At 36.9% G+C, this 20,385-nt stretch overlaps 1 protein-coding gene across 1 annotated transcript in view; it reads left to right on the top strand.

The window, feature by feature from the left end:
- Positions 1 to 19,105, top strand: part of LOC149537182 (polypyrimidine tract-binding protein homolog 1-like) — a 41,851-nt gene extending 22,746 nt beyond the window's left edge. The window contains exons 2-10 of the mRNA XM_089807328.1: positions 2,458 to 2,667; positions 4,283 to 4,345; positions 4,456 to 4,529; positions 4,687 to 4,782; positions 13,499 to 13,550; positions 13,635 to 13,739; positions 13,842 to 13,923; positions 18,039 to 18,151; positions 18,335 to 19,105. Of these exons, the coding sequence (XP_089663454.1) occupies positions 2,458 to 2,667; positions 4,283 to 4,345; positions 4,456 to 4,529; positions 4,687 to 4,782; positions 13,499 to 13,550; positions 13,635 to 13,739; positions 13,842 to 13,923; positions 18,039 to 18,151; positions 18,335 to 18,811 (1,272 nt within the window). The 3' untranslated portion in view covers positions 18,812 to 19,105. The remainder of the gene's footprint in view (positions 1 to 2,457; positions 2,668 to 4,282; positions 4,346 to 4,455; positions 4,530 to 4,686; positions 4,783 to 13,498; positions 13,551 to 13,634; positions 13,740 to 13,841; positions 13,924 to 18,038; positions 18,152 to 18,334) is intronic.
- Positions 19,106 to 20,385: the final 1,280 nt, after the last annotated feature.

Raw genomic sequence — 20,385 nt, 5'->3', positions numbered from 1 at the left:
GGTTCTGGCATTGAACTCAAAGTTTTCAGTCTTCTTGAAAATATTTTTGGTATTTTTAAATATGGGTTTGTGCAATATAGGCGCTTAAATAAGAGAATCCAGTAACATACTCTTGGTTTGTAAACATATCTTTCTGAAGCAAGCAAATTAGTGTGTGGTGAGATATGGGTTTGTGCAATATAAGGGCTTAAATAGGAGAATCCAGTAACATACTTTTGGTTTGTAAACAAATCTTTCTGAAGCAAGCAAATTAGCGTATGGTGAAGTTCAGGAAGAGTACTTAACATTATATCTCATTTGAACAAGAAACTCCACATCACTTTAGAGATGAATTATATTAAAAATTTCTAAGCAAATTAGTGTATGGTGAAGTCCAGGAAGAGTACTTAACATTATATCTCATTTGAACAAGAAACTCCACATCACTTTAGAGATGAATTATAGTAAAAATTTCTTTTTAAGATATTGTATTAGAAGATGTCTAAAGGATTCAGTAATAAAGAGCTACAACTTATGGAAGATCTAAATAAAATCTGTCCAGAGGCATCTTAAGAGATCATTTACATGAGATAAGCCATAAAGTGACCAAAGATCAGCTATAGCTACGCAGGTGTATGCAAATGGGTGCCTTCTCTTTTAAGGATTATCAGGTTGCATAAATAGGAGCCCCCTTCTTTTATGGAAAGCATAACAAATCTTTGAAGGATTATCAGGGTGCATAAAAAGGAGCCCCCTTCTGTTATGGAAAGCATAGCAAATCTAAATTATCCTTTTAAGGATGAGACCTATTGTAAGGAGAAGCTAATTTAGGGACCATGCACATTAGGCTGCAGGAATGTTTCTCTGTGTGCATGCAGAAAACTCAGGAATGAACTTCATCTTGCCACTGTAATGCTTTTCTTTTATTGGCAAAACTACTCATAGAAATCTGAGAAGAGTTCACATCTGTTATTTTGACATATTTTAAAGCAAAAATTTACCATCATTATATATTGAATGTTTAATGGCAGTAAATGCATCCTTACATCCTATGTGGGCTTAAAAAGTGTATCAGAACTGGAATCCTAGGAATGTTTCTGTTTTAAAACAAAAACTTTCTTAAGCAAGTAAATAAATGTTGCTAGAAGAAAATATGAAATACATTGTTGTAAAGGTCTGTGGAAAAGAGTGGCAGAAGTACTTGGCATCTCCTTTTTGATAGTAGAAGAGCCTGTTTTGAATAATTGGCTCTGAGCTTGTTAAGGAAGCTCAGAAAAAATGATTAAAGATGCATCAGAAATGGAAGAAATGATGGAGAGAAAATGTTGAGAAGGGGATTGTCACTGTGATAGAAATCCAAGCAGCCTGATGATCTTTAATTTCCTCAAATTTGTTGTAGAAATTAGCTATCCATACAATTAAACTACTCTTCTGCTTGTTTTAATGATAATCTGGGTATTGAAATTTGTAAGCAGAAATTTTGACACTGAAACAAGTGAATGTTGAATTCAACAACATTAAACGTAGGCCTGGCAAATCCGGGTGGGGCAAAGCCTAATGGTAGCAGCAATTGCTTGTCTACCAAATCTTACTAGATCTGTAACAAATAAGTACAAAAAGTAGATGTAATCAAATCCTTATTTCTACACCCACTGATAAGTTGACAGTCCTCAGAGCTGGGATCTTCTCAATCCAATCATTTCAACACTCTCACAACCCTCTGACGATTTTAATTGTCATCTCCACGTCTTCTTATAGGTACTGGAAAAACCTAGTCCTGTGTTTAAAAACTTTTCTTGCTGAGAATTCGAATGGACATGATTGTTCTGGTTGTTTCATATTCTTGTTCCTGTCATTGGAATGAAATTTCCCCTATCAGAAGACATGTTTGTGAAGCTGATCCGGCAGTTTTGAAGCCGCCATTACAAGGGTATTGGTAGTTTCAAAACTATTGCTACAAGGGAGCCAGTGGGTTTGCTCTGCTGGATTCTAGGGTATTATTCATAGCTTGTACTGTGGGAAAGCATCATGCTGTAGAGGAATTATGTTCTCCAGATCTTTATGGATCAAGTAAGCTATCTGTTTCAAGAAAATCTAAGAAACAACATATTCGCTTCATTTTTAAATGTACAATATGTTACTAAATATATGTTATTTCCATATTCACAGTGCCTAAATTATATTTTGTATATCTAAAGTCATGATTGTTGGTAAAATTATTTTAATGAATGGATTAGGTAAAGGTAGAATAGGATGCTTGACCTGGGTCTTCTTTTTTGACTAATTTTTATTTGTGCTATGCTAGCAATTAGTCATGACTTTTGGTGTCTGTATGGGGATTTTAATTAAGCTATTGCAATAGTTTCTTTTATGCATCATTATAAGAGTGAGCTTGGTTATTTACTTTCTTTTGTATATACAGCATACATTTTTTATTTGAAGTTGCTAACTCCAAGTTACTGTTTCTTGTACTTATAGGCAGATTTGAATCAAGCCATTGCAATGGTTTCATATTATGCTTCATCATCAGAGCCAGCTCAGGTACGAGGCAAAAGCGTTTACCTGCAGTATTCAAATAGGCAAGAAATTGTAAACAATAAAAGCACTGGGGATGTTGCCAGCAATGTTTTATTGGTGACAATTGAGGGGGTCGAGGCTGGGGATGTCAGCATTGATGTCTTGCATTTGGTAAGTTTCTGAACCACCTATTGTGGTGGTTCTACAACTTGCTGCAGGAAAATTGGTATTACATCAAACCAATATAAATTTTATTCAGTTTAGATAGAACCTTTTTTAATATTTCTGACATCTTTAATGGAACAGGGTAGAAGATATGTAAGCTTTTTGATGTGGATTGTCTTGTGTATTACAGTTACATACAAGGGGTTATACTTAATGTTATGGCCTATGTTTGACATAAATCTACATTTATCAGGAGGTTCATGTGACGGACACATGTTCGATGGCAGCCTACTGCATTGGGAGAGAACGCACGTGTGTTTTGCTTAACCCTGTCTCTTGCCCTACTGCTCCTAACCCTAAACCCTCAATATTTCGAAATGTTATTGATTCATCTTCTTCTCTGTCCTAAAAACCTAGTTTATGGTCCTTATAACCTGGAGGATGATCCCCTTTTGAAGATGAGAAACTTCTATCTTTAGGTCTGCCTTTACAGTTGTTTGCCTGATTCGCATTAGCTTTCTCTAGTATATCCTAATTACTAACATTAGTTTTTTCACATTACAATGATATCAATACATGCAGGAATATATTTTTTTATTTCAGAACATTGTTGTGGAATATTTTAAGTTATTTTGGAATCCCCTTGTCTTGTAAACTCATTTTTCTTTGATGGCATGCACGAAAGACTATTGCTGGTTTTGTTGGATAAGGAATGGGGTTATGCCTTTATTTTTAGACATTGTTTTAGAGAAAATTTTGTCTTGTATTTTAAGTTGATGCTCTAGGTTATATGACTGTGAATATAAATCGTACCTAATTTCTTGGTTGTAGAATCCTAGTTTCTGGACTAATATCGTTGAATGTCTGTGCCCTTCGTAATATTGTATCAATATACATTTCTAGAACCTGTTTTATCTGTCTCATTTGATTTTAAAATCTCAAGGCTAGGACATAACTGGATGCTGGTATTTTCTGCAGTTATTTTCAGCCACCTGTTCAACCTCATTACATCAGTTTTGACTATATGTTTCCTGGTGGTACAGCCTTGTAAAATTTTCTGATTCTTAGGAATTCATTTGTATCTCCTCTAGAAACCATGTTTCCCAGTGTATGAAAGCTGAAGGAGCTCTGCCTCTAAAAAATTGAGTAACTGCATATTTGGAGTCTGCTTTAACAGAAATTAGCTAGTTCGTGTTTTCTTAGTTAGTATTTTAGTCTCTAATTTAGCCTAGTTGCTAATGTCATTTTGTAGTCTGGTATGTCAATAGATAAAAAATATTTTTTTGATGTAATTGATTTGGACACTGTAATTTTTTTTCTTTGAACTATCTGCATGCCTGAAAGCTTGTTTCTGATTTTTCCATTTCTGTTAATGCAATAGGTGGTAGGACCTTGAATTTGGTGGAAATAAGTTAATTGTCGTATCCCAGTTTTCCAATGAACATTACGAACTATTGTTTCTTTTGAAGTCTTGTATCCCAGTATTTGGATGAAAATTACAAACTAGTGTTTCTTTTGAAGTTTATATGTTTAGCAACAACTATAAATTGTAAATTTCCCATCATTGTAAGTTTTAGAGTTGAAAAGCTCAAACATAATTTGCAACTTTTTTTGGCTACAGGTCTTTTCAGCCTTTGGTTTTGTGCACAAGATTGCTACGTTTGAGAAGAGTGCAGGATTTCAGGTTGGGAATAGGATAATATGTTAGTATCTTCTGGACTTCAGTGTTTGTGTTGTAGATTCAATATAATATATATGGTATAATACTTATCTTGATGAGTTTCTGTTGGATAGGCACTGGTGCAGTTTACTGATCCAGACACTGCTACTGCTGCAAGAAATGCGTTAGATGGAAGAAGCATTCCAAGGTGATTCTATATTTCTTGTGTATGTTAAAACTTAAAAAACAATATAAACATATCACAATAGAAATATGATAGGATTTGAGAACAATTCCTGAAAGACCTAGTATATAGTTACAGTATTAACTGACTGCAACTGTATGTGCTCTATTCTGGATCTTAGATATTTGCTCCCAGATCATGTGACTTCGTGCCACCTGCGAATATCATTTTCTGCACACACCGACTTGAATGTCAAATTTCAGAGTCATCGGAGCAGGTAAGATTATTCTGTTTTCCATGCTGGCATTTTACTTGAAATTGCCCTTATATGATTTTGGAGTTTGTAAGTTGTTTTTCAAAGTTTTGATTCTGTTAGTAAAGGGTATATTCCTGTGAAAATAATCTGATTCGTGTTCTAAATATGGTTGAATATCAATAGATCATGTCGTCCCAAGGTACAAATGCTGGAAATAAACAATTTATCTATTTAGTAATTATGTATAAAGTTCAAAAGCATATGTAAGTCTTCTAGAGCCAATGTGTGAGGTAAACATCTCAATACCAATACGGCATATGTATATTTCTCTGAAGAAAGGAAAGTTATATGTTGAATGTGTACAAACATTCCACAAGCAGAAAGTGAGTTGTATTTCATCCCAATCTTTGCTATTTATGGTCTTTACTTTAAATATTGTGGGATATGATGAGATTTGAGAAAATTGTTTTGTCATAAGTACACTTTTGGAAACCAGATAATATGGATTTAGAGGAGTGGAAGCTTTGCACGAGATGATTTTAGTTACATAAATTATTGTCCTAAAAGAAAATACAGAACTATGCTAATAGAGGATAATAGAAAGTAAAAGAAATAATAAGAGAGGCAGATGCCTTCTATACCTGGATGTGTTATATGTCACTTAGGAAAATTATAACAACCTTTAGGATACTATGTTGCATGGGTACACGTACCCACACTCCTAGGATGTGTACCCATGTACCCAAGCACTGGTTACTCAGTGGAGAGCATCATAGCTGAGGATCTTGATTAAGATTTCTGATTTCTGTGACGTATAAGCTTGTTGTTTATTAAGCTTAATTCAATATGTAATCAGTTTGAAACTTTGATACAATACTGATTTACAGTAAACTTTATCTCCGTTCAAGAAAGAAGTTTCTAATTTGCAATTGTTATTTGATTTCTGATCTTCTTGTTCATTTTTAAAGTCTGCCTTCTCTGTTATGCATCTAAACATTTAGCATATATTATTATTACAAACATATTCCAAATCTGCAACTGAAAACAATACATTACATCTGTAAACTTTATCACTGTTGGAAAAACCATTGTCATGACTCATATTTTCAGTTTTTCCTTTAAATATTAACTTATATTAAAGAAATTGATGTACCCAAGTACCTCACCCCCAATTTTGAAAAATAGCTGTAACTGTACCCTAAGTACCCAAGTACCCCCATCTCCGTGCAACCTTGCAGTAGGATATAGCCTATCAATTTTCTCAGTAATAATGATGCCTGAGTTTGAGTTAAATCCTAGCCTTGAATTGGAATTTATCTTGTACAACAAGGTGGCAGGAAATAATTTTCAAATATATTTGTGAAAGGTTCTTTATTCGAGTCTATAATAATTTTATTAACCATCTTACATAGGTCCAAGCTCTGATATTTGATACATCTACATGGGGATATGCGTACAAGATAAACCACAGCATCCAATACTAAAATATATCAGAAACAATTGCAATATTAATAGCAGAAGATCCACAAAAGGCAAGAATTTGTTAGGTACTGAGGGTATTACAATAATAGATAAACGTCTATTATTAGTTAATGGTTATTTTGTAAATATCTTTAGCTTTAGTTTGCTTTCGTTTTTTGCTTTCTCTGGAATAGAATGTTTCTATTCTTTACGATCGTTTCCTAAGGAAACATCGTCTCATTCTTTTGTAGAAATTGACCTTTCGGTCTCTGTTATTAACAAGCAAGTATTTACCAATTACCTCGTAATATGGTATCAGAGCTAAATGCTTAAATTTTTTTGTTAAAATTTATAATTTCTTCTTGAAATTATTTGTTTAAATTTTTCCAAAATTATTTCAGCTATTTTCTCCAAAAACCCGCCTAGGTTTTTCTGTGTAGAGAAATTCTGAACTCGGGTCTACAAATTGCATGAAAATCGTGGTCGTTTTGTACCATTCTCAGCTGGTATCTGAAAATCGCGATTTCTTTTGCCTAACATCGCATTTTTTTTTTACACTCCATTTTCGTGTCTTCAGCCTGCACCCGCGCGATTTGGAGGCTCATGTTGTAGTTGCAGGGGTTTGTACTTCCTACCAAAGATGCAGAATCGACAGTTTTGGTTCAGATCTTTATCTAAGACCTTTTTTTTTGAGATCATTTCTGACAACCGCGCGACTAGTAGACTCGCGTTTTTGGGGTGAAAATCTGCATGTTTCTGTATCAAATCTTCATGCTCGTAGCCGTCTCAGTCTATCATCGTGCTCTGGGAAGCAGATTTGACCATTTTTTATCAAGAAATTTGAAGTTTTTTCAAGCTTTTTTCAGCTAGGGCCTTTTTTTTCGAAACCCTAATTTTTGGGGTCGAAAAAATACTTTGTTTGCAAATTCTTGGTGGGTTTTTCGAGACCTCAATTGGGTTGTCGTCCGTTTTTTCTGGGTGCCTCGATTTTTGAGCCAGCGGATTCAAAAAACGACAGTAGATTCCTTCTGGGTTTTTCGAGCTCTCTTCTGGGTCATTCTCTGATTCTTTTGGGTCTTTCGTATTTTTGCCTCGAAGAACGTGCCTTCACAGATTTTCACAGTTTTCATTGAAAAACGTGCCATGGCATCTCTGACAAATATTCTGCTCGAGCATAATTCCAAATTCAATGGTCGCAATTATGGACCCTGGAAGCAACGCATCATCGTAATCTTCGAATATCGAAACACCGATCAACTTGTTCTGGGTGTTAAGCAGCGTCCGACTTCTTCGGGTCCTGATCAAGATACATGGGATCTGAACAATCGAGAGGCAATAATGCTTCTCAAACTCTCCGTAGCTGATGACTAGCTTTCTCAGATTCCATCCGGCAAGACAGCGGCCGAAATCTGGACACATCTCAAAGGTCTTCATGAGACTTCCGACAAGAGCAGAGCCTTCTTTCTGAAAAACACTCTGTTTTCTATTGTCATGGATGAGCGCACCTCGCTCCAGGCACACCTGAATCGGATTCAGGAAATCCGTGATCAGTTACTTGCCATCGGTCACAAGATGGAGGAAGAGGATATTGTGGTAATCACTCTTCGGAGTTTACCAAATTCCTATGAGCATTTTATCGAGACTCTCAACATCACATCTATTGGTGTTGATCTAAAGTTCACTGATCTCTGCACCTTGCTACTTCAGCAAGATTGGTGGAAACAACAGTTCGGTAGCAGCTCCAGTTCCACCTCCACTGAGAAAGCCTTTGCTGCGAAATCCTTTCAGAAGGATAAGGGCAAGTTTCAGCAACCATCTCAGTAGAAGTCTTCTGCTCCAGCATCCGATGGTACCAAAAAGAAGAACATTCAATGCAACTATTGCCACAAGTATGGTCACATGAAGGTTGCATGTCGGAAATGCTTAGCTGCCCAGTCTAAGCAATCGGGTTCGCAACCCAAAGCGAACAGTGCAGAGCACACTGAGTAGGCGGAACTTGCCTTTTACGCCTTTTACGCCTTCATGGCTAAAAGACCCGCAGATCATGTGCAATCATCTGCTTGGTACATTGATTCGGGTGCCTCTCGACATTTCACTCACCGTAGAGACTGGTTTACTGACTACCAGCCTTATTTAGATTCTATTATCTTTGGTGGTGGAGAAGAGTACATGGTTGTTGGTAAAGGCAACATTCAAATTCAGTCTGTTGGGAGGAAGCTCATATTCCTTGATGTTTACTTCGTTCCAGGGATGAAACTAAATCTACTCTCGGTCAGTCAGTTGCTGCGACATTCTCCACACTTGGCAGTCACCTTCAGTTCACATTAGTGCACCATCACTGATCGAGCGACTAAGTCTACTGTTGCAGTTGGTCTTGAGGATCATGGTCTTTTCAGACTTACTGATTCTGGTGATTCTCAGGACTTAGCTATGGCTGCTCGGCGATCTTCCATCAGCACACTTTGGCATTAGCGATATGGGCACTTAAATATGCATTATCTCTCACAACTTGCTCGGGATGAGCTTGTTCTTGGTTTGCCAGAGATTCAAACCCAACACCTTGGAGTTTGTGACGCATGTCAGGCTGGGAGGCAACATCGCACACCTTTCCCCAGTGTCGATTCCTGGCGAGCTTCTCAAGTCCTTCAGCTTGTTCATGCTGATATCTACGGCCCTATGGCCACTCCTTCTATTCTTGGGTACAGGTATTTTCTGTTGTTTGTAGATGATTTCAGTAGAAAAATGTGGGTGTATTTCCTTAAAAAGAAATCCGATGCATTTACTGTATTTCAGAAGTTTAAACCCTTAGTTGAAAAAGAGTCTGGGAAATCTATTATTACTCTTAGATCAGACAATGGGGGGGAATTTTGTTCAAATGTTTTCTCCAGCTTCTTGGATACACATGGCATCCAACGCCAGTTCACCACACCCCACACGCCACAACAGAACAGTGTAGTTGAACGTCGGAACAGGACAATCACCGAGATGGCTCGTTCCATGCTCGAACACAGACATGTTCCGAAGCGTTTTTGGGCAGAAGCAATTAACACTGCAATTTATTTGTTGAACCGGTCACCCACAGTGGCAGTCAAAGGTAAAACTCCGGAAGAGGCCTGGTCAGGTCGCAAGCCCAGAATCAGTCACCTGAAGGTTTTTGGCTCTCTTGCTTTTGTTTGGATCCCTGATGCTTCACGCACCAAGTTGGATGCCAAAAGTCAGAAACTGATGCTTGCTGGATATAGCACTCTTCACAAAGTCTACCGCCTTATTGATGTTGAGACATCTCGTCTCATATACAACTGCGATGTAGTCTTTGATGAGCAGCGAGGACCATTCATGCCTGTTTCTCCTGTTCCTGATCCAGCAAACCAGCCTATGCAGGTTCATGATTTGGGAGTTCAGCTTCCATTAGGTCCACCTGATGGGAGGGCTCCAGTAGCTCCTCCAGCTCCAGTCTTGCCAGTGATACTTGTACAGACACCTCCGGCTTCTCCTGCAGGATCACCTCGTTTTGAAGATGCTTCACCTGAGTTTGATCCAGATTCTTTTGATCAGGATCCTGTTGATCAAGCATTTCCTAGTACTACTGTTGGTCATTCTCCTCTCCGGCCTAAGTGGTGGGCTAAGACACTTGCTGATCTTCATGATGATGAGCTCAATGATGGGAGAACTGCTCGGAAAAAGAGCAAAACTACAGATTCTGTTAATTTTGCTCTTATGGCCAACATTCATAGTATGTTTGAACCTCAAACATATTCCGAGGCTAAAGGAATTCCAGAGTGGGAACAGGCCATGCAATTTGAACACCAGAGCCTGTTGAAGAACAACACTTGGGTCCTTTCTGATCTTCCCCCAGGGAAGAAACCCATTAGCTACAAATGGGTCTACAAAATCAAATACAAGTCAGATGGTACTTTGGATAAGTACAAAGTTCGTTTAGTGGCAAAGGGCTTTTCTCAGCGTCAGGGCATTGATTATGAGGAGACCTTTGCTTCTACTGCATGTTTGAACCTCAAACATATTCCGAGGCTAAAGGAATTCCAGAGTGGGAACAGGCCATGCAATCTGAACACCAGAGCCTGCTGAAGAACAACACTTGGGTCCTTTCTGATCTTCCCCCAGGGAAGAAACCCATTAGCTACAAATGGGTCTACAAAATCAAATACAAATCAGATGGTACTTTGGATAAGTACAAAGCTCGTTTAGTGGCAAAGGGCTTTTCTCAGCGTTAGGGCATTGATTATGAGGAGACCTTTGCTCCTACTGCAAAGATGAGCACCATCAGATTAGTCCTAGCCATGACAGCACAGTTTGGCTGGAAGGTCCATCAGATGGATGTAAAGAGTGCTTTCCTGAATGGTGATCTCCATGAAGAGGTCTACATGACGCAACCTCCTGGTTTCAAGGTTGCTGGTAAAGACCATCAGGTTCTCAGATTGGTAAAAGCTCTCTATGGTTTGAAGCAGGCCCCTCGGGCATGGTACATCAAGATTGATACGTACCTCAGTGATCAAGGCTTCAAGAGGAGTTCTTCAGACTCAAATCTGTACATCAAGACTACTAACAGTGACATCATCCTTCTAGTTATCTATGTGGATGATCTGATCATCACTGGCAGTTCGGCATCTTTGATTGAGGGAATCAAACATAACTTATGCCAGTTTTTTGATATGACTGACCTTGGGCTCATGCATTATTGTTTAGGTGTTGAAGTTTGGCAACAGTCTTCTGGTATATTCATCTCTCAGTCCAAATATGCCAGGGCCTTGTTAGACAAATTCCGAATGCAGGATTGCAAACCTGCATCTACACCTATGGAGAAAGGTCTCAAGTTATCAGCCAAGTCTGATTCTCCTTCCGTTGATGATACTACGTATAGGCAACTAGTAGGTAGCCTCATCTACCTATCTGCTACTAGGCCTGATATCAGCTTCGCAGTCAGCTATATTTCACGCTTTATGACAGCTCCTAAGGCTGATCATTGGATGGCAGCAAAGCGTGTGCTTCGTTATGTGAAGGGCACTTCTGATTATGGACTTCTGTATTCTCGGAGTTCTAATCCTAAACTCAGTGGGTTCACAGAATCAGATTGGGCAGGCTCTGTTGATGATAAAAAGTCAACATCTGGATATGTGTTCAGTTTGGGATCCGGTGCAGTCACATGGACCAGCAAGAAGTAGCAGGCAGTTTCTCTCTCTTCTACAGAGGCTGAATACAGAGGGACTGTTAAGGCAGGATGTGAAGCTGTCTGGCTTCGTCGGATGCTTGGGGATATATGCAGATGTCACCAGTAGGACCGACTACTCTGTTTGTTGATAACGAAGGCATTATCAAGTTAGCACGGAATCCAATCTTCCATGAACGAACCAAGCATGTGGATGTTCATTGTCATTACATACGACAGCTGGTTGAAGACGAGACTATAGATCTGCAGTATGTTCCTACCACAGATCAGACTGCAGACATTCTCACCAAGCTTCTTGGTCCTGATAAGTTTGTCAGATTTAGAGGACAGCTTGGTGTGTTAGATAGATTAACCATTAAGGGAGGGTATTACAATAATAGATAAGACGTCTATTATTAGTTAATGGTTATCTTGTAAATATCTTTAGCTTTAGTTTGCTTTCGTTTTTTGCTTTCTCTGGAATAGAATGTTTCTATTCTTTACGATCGTTTCCTAAGGAAACATCGTCTCATTCTTTTGTATAAATTGACCTTTCGGTCTCTGTTATTAACAAGCAAGTATTTACCAATTACCTCGTAATAGAGGGTACTTGTAAAACCAAGAACAGATAGAACCTTTAAACTTGAATTTGGAGAAAGACTTCTCAAGAAGACTTTATTAATCAATTATGTTAAAATTTTCAACTTGCTATGTGATGTTTAATCACCCCAATTTAAGTTACTCCTGCACATCTTTTTTGTGCATCTATTTGAAAGCATTTAATAATTGCACTTAATATATCAGAACCATGCAATCACTATGAATGCTATTTGAGAAGAGATCAGAAGTCTTCCACCGTAACTGGAGAGATTTGTTACATAAATGCTAATTTGATGAGCATATATACAGATTTTCCTTATACCTTCCATCCCATGTGGATACAAATGTACATGTATCCATGTATTGAATACCAGATTAATATGAGTGCGTTGAATCCTACCTGGTTGGCCATGGTTAACAGGTTAGAAGTTTCCAGAAGGATCTCATCGATGTCTACAGGCTGGTCAAAATCTTAACATATTCCCTTAATTTTTATATTTTTATGGAGATATCGGACAGCTTATATCTGGTGGCTGGTTCTAAACGTTGAGGAAGTCAACCTTCCAACTCCTGTCAAAATATTCTCTATGGACTAAACCTTTGAACCATTCAAATAAATCCAAGATTTCTCATGTAGGTTGACAATGATTGACAAAAACAAAAGACCCCTCACCAATACAGAGAATGGCATGTTCAGAGAAATCAATCCATATGGTCCAACAATAGTGAACCCAAGGTTCTACTATTCAATGAACTTCCATTAAAATTTGGTCCTATATCTGTGAGTGTATGAAAAACAATTGTCCATTAGCGAGTTGCAGTGGATGATTGGTGCTGAGCACAGATTAGATTGCGAAGAAATTGAGAAGTGTCTGAACTTTTCTCCAAGGTCAACATTAAATCTATTTTCTTAGAAGAGCAGTTGCCAGTCTTGAATTGCTGGGTACCACATTTAGAAGGCAAGTTTACAAAGAGGACTGCAGTAATGAAGCAGATGAAATGAAGTCACTTTCTGATTCTTTTGAAGATAGCTACAAAACACACAAAAGTGTTGCTATCAGCAGTACTGAAACATTGAATGGATTAAAAATACTAAGAGCCTACTCTAATTCCCATCTGCTACCAGGAAAATCAGGGAATTTTTTTAATCCTGTGCTTCCATGTAAGATTATTAATTTAATAGATACTATATATCTAAACTTGTGTTTTCCTAGCTACATCATACATTTTTGGATTAGTACCCTGTCCTTTGTATCAACAGGTTTTCTTGTTATTAAATGAAATATATTTTAGTTTGAGAAATGTAAGGATGCAAATTGTAACATATGAATTTTCGGTTCATTATTGCAAATCGATCTTATAGATTTTTCTGAGCTTTCAATTCTGCAAAGATTTTTGGATTTCATTCCTATTTTAGACTATTGATACATATTCAGAGTTGTTACAAAAGGTAACTATTAATCCTATGTCTAACTTCAATATTCCCTGCTTCTGGCGTTTGTTTTACTGCAGGGACTACACTAATCCAAGCCTTCCTGTGAACCCTTCTGCAATAGATGGACAGGTCTGTGTAGTCATATTTGTTTGAATGTTCTAGGTATTACTTCTGTTTGTGTTCTTTTAACTGACAGGATTATCAACATTCCAGTTTACCATAGGACCTGATGGAAAGAGAAAGGAGCTTGAGAGTAATGTTCTTCTCGCGTCCATCGAAAATATGCAATATGCAGTGACAGTTGATGTTTTAAACACGGTAGTCAGCTATTCATTTTAATCAGTTGCAATTGGAGATTGAACTATCAAGTTTCAGGATCTACTGCAGGGAATGATTTGTATTCCTGTTTTGAGTTGCTAGGTGTTTTCGTCATTTGGCACTGTTCAGAAGATTGCTATATTTGAGAAGAATGGAGGATTTCAAGCTTTAATTCAATATCCAGGTAATGCCTTTAAAGTTTATACTTTTATCTTTTTTTTCAGGTTTTATTAATTCATAGTCTGTTTTGAAATGTTTTTGCTTGGAAGATTTTACAAGACATCATCAAATTTTGAACTTCATACAGAATGTTTGGCCAACTCTGTGACTAAGCTTAAAATTGAAGCCTTAGATGCTTTAATGTACCCGCCCCATCTTCAATGTGTGAGATTTTAAGGATAATTGGAAGTGAACTCTTTCAAGGTTATGAAGACAACGAAAACATACCTCCCTCAACCAAGAGCCAAATCACTGACAGTTTTTGTACATTCCTTTTAACGTACAAAATGAGGTGAAAGATAATTGTTATAGGCATTGGATAAGCTTGAAAATTGGCTTGCCAAATGTTTTGGGCCACTCTAGACTCTGGACTGTCTGAAAGTTTAAGTCCTAGTTTTTCAATTCATATCACAAAATGTGTTTAATGATAGAATCAAAGAGGTGAATTATGGTGGCAAGTCCTTGGCACTGACCTGGGAAACTTGAGTTCAATACTATTCATAATGCCTACCCCTTACAAAGGGACAATATATAATGTGCCCATATAAGCAGTCTAAATCTTTGAGTGATCCCCTTGAAATGTGAAATCTAATATTCCCGACACCAAGGAAGATTTGATCTGAACTCATCCTCTTCCAATCACATTTTGATCATTCTCTTTTGTGGTCCCAGGTTGGTCTCTTAACCTGTTAAGTTGGTAAAATACTTGGAAACTAAAATTTGCCCTACATTAACACATGAAGATGGATACTTTGTGGTGGAATGATCAGAAGAAGGTAGAGGAGCTCTAGTAAGTGTGAGGTTTTGATACAGTTGTGATCCAATTTTTGGCATGAAAACAAATGGTTGATGTAATTGGATATTTTGTTTTCATGATAGGTATCTTCCCAACGAAAATGTTTTGGATACAATTTGTTTAACTTAACAAGAAATTTTCTCTATTGGCCAATAGCTTTAACAAATTGTGTCCTTCCACAGGAAGGCATTTGAATGTTGCTTTGCCTTGAATTTGAAGGAGCATAAGCTTAATGCCTATTTAATTGCAGCCACAAGGAGAATTGCTGATCAAATTGCACATCGATTTAAGCTCTGTGATCCACAATTATTACATATATTTGAATAATGGCTAGCTAATCAAATTGCAGACACATTTAGGCTTCATGATCCATAATAAATATAAACATTTGGATACTAATTCACCAACAGTATTTAAAAAAAATATTTTATGCAACCATCTTGGTTTATTTATTTGCACCCCTTTCTGCTACAAAATTACAAATAAATTTATTTGAATTTCTGATTCACAATTAGCAACTTGGTCACAGCAGTAGAAAAATGCATACAGTTTTCAGTCAATTCACCTAGCTATTTCTTGCGGCATGAAATCAATTACCAGCAGAAAATCAAAAGTAAATACTTTTATATACCATTTTGGACTTTCTTGATTGAATTATTACAGATGGTGGATAGGACAGTTATTATAGATTTTTCGCCCCAAATATAACTAATTACAATAGCAGATTGCACAACAAAAAAAATGCTAAACTAGTCACATAGACTTTAAAAAATAATAAGCTCAACAATAAGTGGTGAACTAAACAAATATTGTCAACATCTAAAATCAGCGAGAATTCTAAATACAGCATTCTAAGAATATTAAATAAAACAATCTTAATTTTTATTAAAGCAAGTATCAACCAAAACTAATTAAAGTATAGCTGAAAAGTGATGCTTGAAAATTGGAACTCTTAATATCTTTAGCACCCCATGAAACACAAACTGGTTTTCATGAAGTCAAAGTTTGTAGTCAATATGTATTGTCATATGCGATAATTCAAGCAACCTAGCAGCATCCCCAGCAGATGTGGCAGAGGTGGTAGTATTGTGAGGAAAGTAAACCCTCGAGACTCAGAAATATTTTGTCCCGGGGACACGAGGATTTTTGGTATGGAGCTGCCCTGGTGGAAGTGAAAAAAAAATACTGTCTCTAATGAGATGGGTGGAGAAGGTAATGTTGTAAGGCAGTTAACACAAACAGTATTAATTAAAAATAGGAGGCCTGTGGATACAAGCAACCCCCTACATAAACATACAATAACTTGTATAAACATATGTCGAATACAAAGAAAGAATGGGAAAAGGACAAATTACCATATATATATATATATATATATATATATATATATATATATGCCCATGTATATACATTTTGATGCACACAACATGGATAGATAGTTGGCAGGTACATAACCATATATGCACATGTGAATAAGAAAAAGCATAAAAACATAAATCTATATATGATCAACTTAAATATACATACGATAATGTCCATAAAAACAAAAAAAGGATAAATAAACAAACAAACACACCATGTACATATGATGTGTGTGTGTGTGTGTGTGTGATATGTATGCACACGTGTTTGTCTGTGTGTGTGTGTGTGTATGCACACATGTATATACATGTTGGTGAACACAACACGACTAGGAAATAGTAGCATATCCATGCCTGTCTGCACATGCAAGTAAGAAATAATGCAGAAACATAAATCTATATACACCAACTTAAATCTATATACGAGGAGTATTATGCATAAAAGAAAACAAGAAACACACACACACTATACATATACATACAAACACACGTGTGCATGCCTACATACATACATACCTAGAAATGTACATGCCAAAACAAACAATATGCAAAACATACACAAGATTGAATGGGAAGAAATAACGACGAGGTATCAAGTTACAAGGGGACAAGAAGAGCTTGGCGAAGAGAAGAGGTGGTATGAGAGGACTCGTAAGGATTTGAATTGTGGGGCTGCAATGCAAGGTAAACAATGAAAAGGAAGGGGAGACTCAGTAAGGAGAAGCAATGTATGGTCAATAAGAGAGAATATGGGTTGAGGGGATAAGGGGTATAAATGTGTAGAAAACAAGGAGAGAAGGAGAAAGGAAGACTCGAACAGAAGGCAAAGAGAGGGCATGAAGTTGGGGGAATGAGTGGTTTTGGAGGTTGGTTAAATGGGTTGCCAAGAGAGACTCAAATTCCAACCATCCTTGTGATCAAGTTTAGTAGGGTGATTATTCATTTCTATGGCCTTTTAAGTATTCTCTTTAAGCATTGTCTTCTTTAACCAAGATATGTGGATGTGTTGTTTGGTGATGAAAGAGTGTTATGTGGGAGCATATTTGAGGACCTGTTCAAACCTTATGTGAGCACAGTGCTGTTGTATACTGGTATAATCTTACCCTTTCTACCCGTTTTTACCCGCAAAACTGCCAGAAGTTTTGTAATGACCACCCTGCTGCCTCTGACATTGTTGTCACAGTCCTAACCAAACTCTGTTTTTCTTTGTTTATGCAGGAATCTGCTTCAGTTTTGTTTTACACCAAGGTCTGGTCCATCTCAGAACCATCTACCTTTCTGCTTTATAATACCTTGTTCTTGATTGAGATTCATTATTTCAAGAGATAGGAAGTGTTAGAAGATAAAACTTGGTCATTCTTCACTAATTAAATGTGAGCAGTGTCATAGTCAGCTACTTTCGACTGACATTCATGTACTGATTTGGGTCACTTTAGGGGCAGCTTAAAGAAAAGGAAGCTGATTTGAAGGTTAGCAACTTAGCACCATGCTGTTTGTGGCCAAGAACTTACCTTGATACTCAAAATGAATGAAAATCTTCAGTATGCATAACCTAATACTAAGAGTGAACAATACAAAATGATAATCAACTAATACTATAATATTTGTTAGATAAAGCACAATCACTACCATCAAATGCCTGTTACATTCAATCATGCTCATGTCTAAGGTTTGTTTTTCGCATTCGTTCAGAGGAGAATTTCTTTGTTGTAAATGTTCTACTGTTGAAAACTTTATTGATTGCAGTCTAGACTCTAAATTATTGGATTTGGTTCTGGTTTATGTTCTAAGGAGATGGTAGTCACTTTTAGGCTTTCAGTAATAATAATACCCATTCTCTTTCAAGCAGTTTGCTTTCATGAGTTTTACTGTCTGGCTGCAGCACATATTATTGTGTAGTCTAATATGATCTTCCCCTTCCAGATGTTGGTACTGCTGTGGTTGCTAAGGAAGCGCTAGAAGGACATTGCATATATGATGGAGGTTATTGCAAACTCCACCTGTCTTATTCTCGTCACACTGACTTAAACGTAAAGGTAGTCATGTTTTATGGTTAGTTTCAGAAGGAAGTATTTTGCCGGACTTCTAATTTTTGTGGGGAAGGTTACATTTCTCTAACACTCGATTATTCTATAATTGCATTGGTAAAATGTATATGCTTTCTCAAGGTCAAAAATATTTTGGAAGGCTTTTTCTTACAAAATACACATCTTATGCAGGGCAATAATGATCGCAGCAGAGATTATACTGCCCCAGCACCTGGCATATTACAAAGCCAACCATCTCCTTTAGCAGCTCCCAGCCCAACCAATGTTGGTGGATGGCAAGTTCCTCCATCTGCTCCAATTTACTCATCAAATGGATTTGGTGGTGGACAGCAGGGAGGCATTGCCGGGCCTCAACATTTGCAGGGATGGGGGGAGTACAATCAACCACAGGTATCTTCTCAAATGCCAGGACCTAATGCTTTATCATCTCCATCTTACGCAGGACAAGGTCCTGTTCGGAGCCCTGCTATGCCAACTCCTCCAGGGATTGGAGGAAATAGTATAGGGATAAGTCCTTTTCAACCATCTAGCCACAGTCCTCACCCTGGTCCTACTTCGATGCCTCAATATAGCAGTCAACCAATGCACATGCCAATGTCTGGAGGGGCTCCTCCACAAAATGGTGGTGCTCCCGGATATTACATGTAACTTTGAGTTGGAAAATCCATACATCGAACTCAGCAACTATGTTGCAGTTCTTTTAATGCAAGTTCACCATGCCTTATGTTCCTTATTCTTTCTGTGGTTATATTGCAAACTTCTTGTTTGATTTTTATGATCCGTTAGGCATGGCGCCTTTTGGATCTTATATTTTAATTTCATTCATCATATGTTTTCATTCTGGGAGCAACTGTTATACAAGAAGTCCGCACTTGTGGGTGTACTTGTATACTTAAAAAAAGATAAAATAATCAAGAAAAGCTTTGTGTGTTTTTGTGACCATTGTGTTTTAAATTCACAAAAAAAATTGCCGACAAAACGTAAAAAACTTCGATTTGAATGGTACAATGTAGAGAAGATCTAGAAAATTTCAAGAATTTGAAGTATTTTATGGCACAATGTACTAAAAATGTTGGTTCACTGCTCCAGTTTATACGTTTCAAAATTGTTAAACATAAGGGTGGTGAGCGGTGTGTTCAAGATCAGTAAAATTTTGACACCGAATGTGAATCAGAATTTTATTTGGGTAGAATAATTGATAGAGGAGAGAAATCTATGCATACGAAACAGAGGAGAGAAACTTGGCGCTCATTTATAAGAAACAATTCATTTAGCGCTTCAACGTTCAGGTGGCTAGTTTAAATACAATGGGTGTATGAAAGTACTCAACTTGTCAAAGAAGCGTGTATGCAGCCACGAATACTGTTCCCATACCAAGGGGAAACACTTACTTTACTTTTCAAAAGTTGTAGAATCTTATATAAAGAAAATTTTAGTTTAGAGTTTACTTTTCAAAAGTTGCAAAATCCTTATATAAAGAAAATTTTAGTTTACTTTTTAAAAGTTGTAATAGTTTCTGGAAGTTGTAAAATTTTATATAAAGAATAGCCATTTCTCTCAAGGTAATGTCTTTTATAACGTCTTCATAGTTGTGATTAGAAGTGAAGGATACAAAAGAGACATTCAATTTTATCGGGGATTGCAATTGTACAATGACATAATCGTGTTGTGTGGGGAACAGTTACTTTACTTTTCAAAAGTTGTAGAATCTTATATAAAGAAAATTTTAGTTTAGAGTTTACTTTTCAAAAGTTGCAAAATCTTATATAAAGAAAATTTTAGTTTACTTTTTAAAAGTTGTAATAGTTTCTGGAAGTTGTAAAATTTTATATAAAGAATAGCCATTTCTCTCAAGGTAATGTCTTTTATAACGTCTTCATAGTTGTGATTAGAAGTGAAGGGTACAAAAGAGACATTCAATTTTATCGGGGATTGCAATTGTACAATGACATAATCGTGTTGTGTGTAAAAGTGGCGGGTAATAAACGGAAGATCGAATTTTGCGTATGGAGTGGAACGTAATTCCAAATTAAGCTTCTTAGGGTGTGGTCTTCTTAGGGCGTTGTATAAAAATTCAGCGGGTATGTCAGAGATTTTTAAGGATTAGTATAAAGTGGGAGGTCCCTTGAATTTTCTAGGAGAGTTATTCTTGAAAAGTTAAATTTAAGCTCCATACTTTATGGATGTAAAGGGCCTTATGATTGTTTTTAAATTTTAACATA

This window comes from Cupressus sempervirens, chromosome 10 (genome assembly GCF_028749045.1).
Source record: "Cupressus sempervirens isolate cs-2001-9-10 chromosome 10, ASM2874904v1, whole genome shotgun sequence".
NCBI classification, from domain to species: domain Eukaryota; kingdom Viridiplantae; phylum Streptophyta; class Pinopsida; order Cupressales; family Cupressaceae; genus Cupressus; species Cupressus sempervirens.
This window is presented reverse-complemented; position numbering and strand designations above follow the sequence as displayed.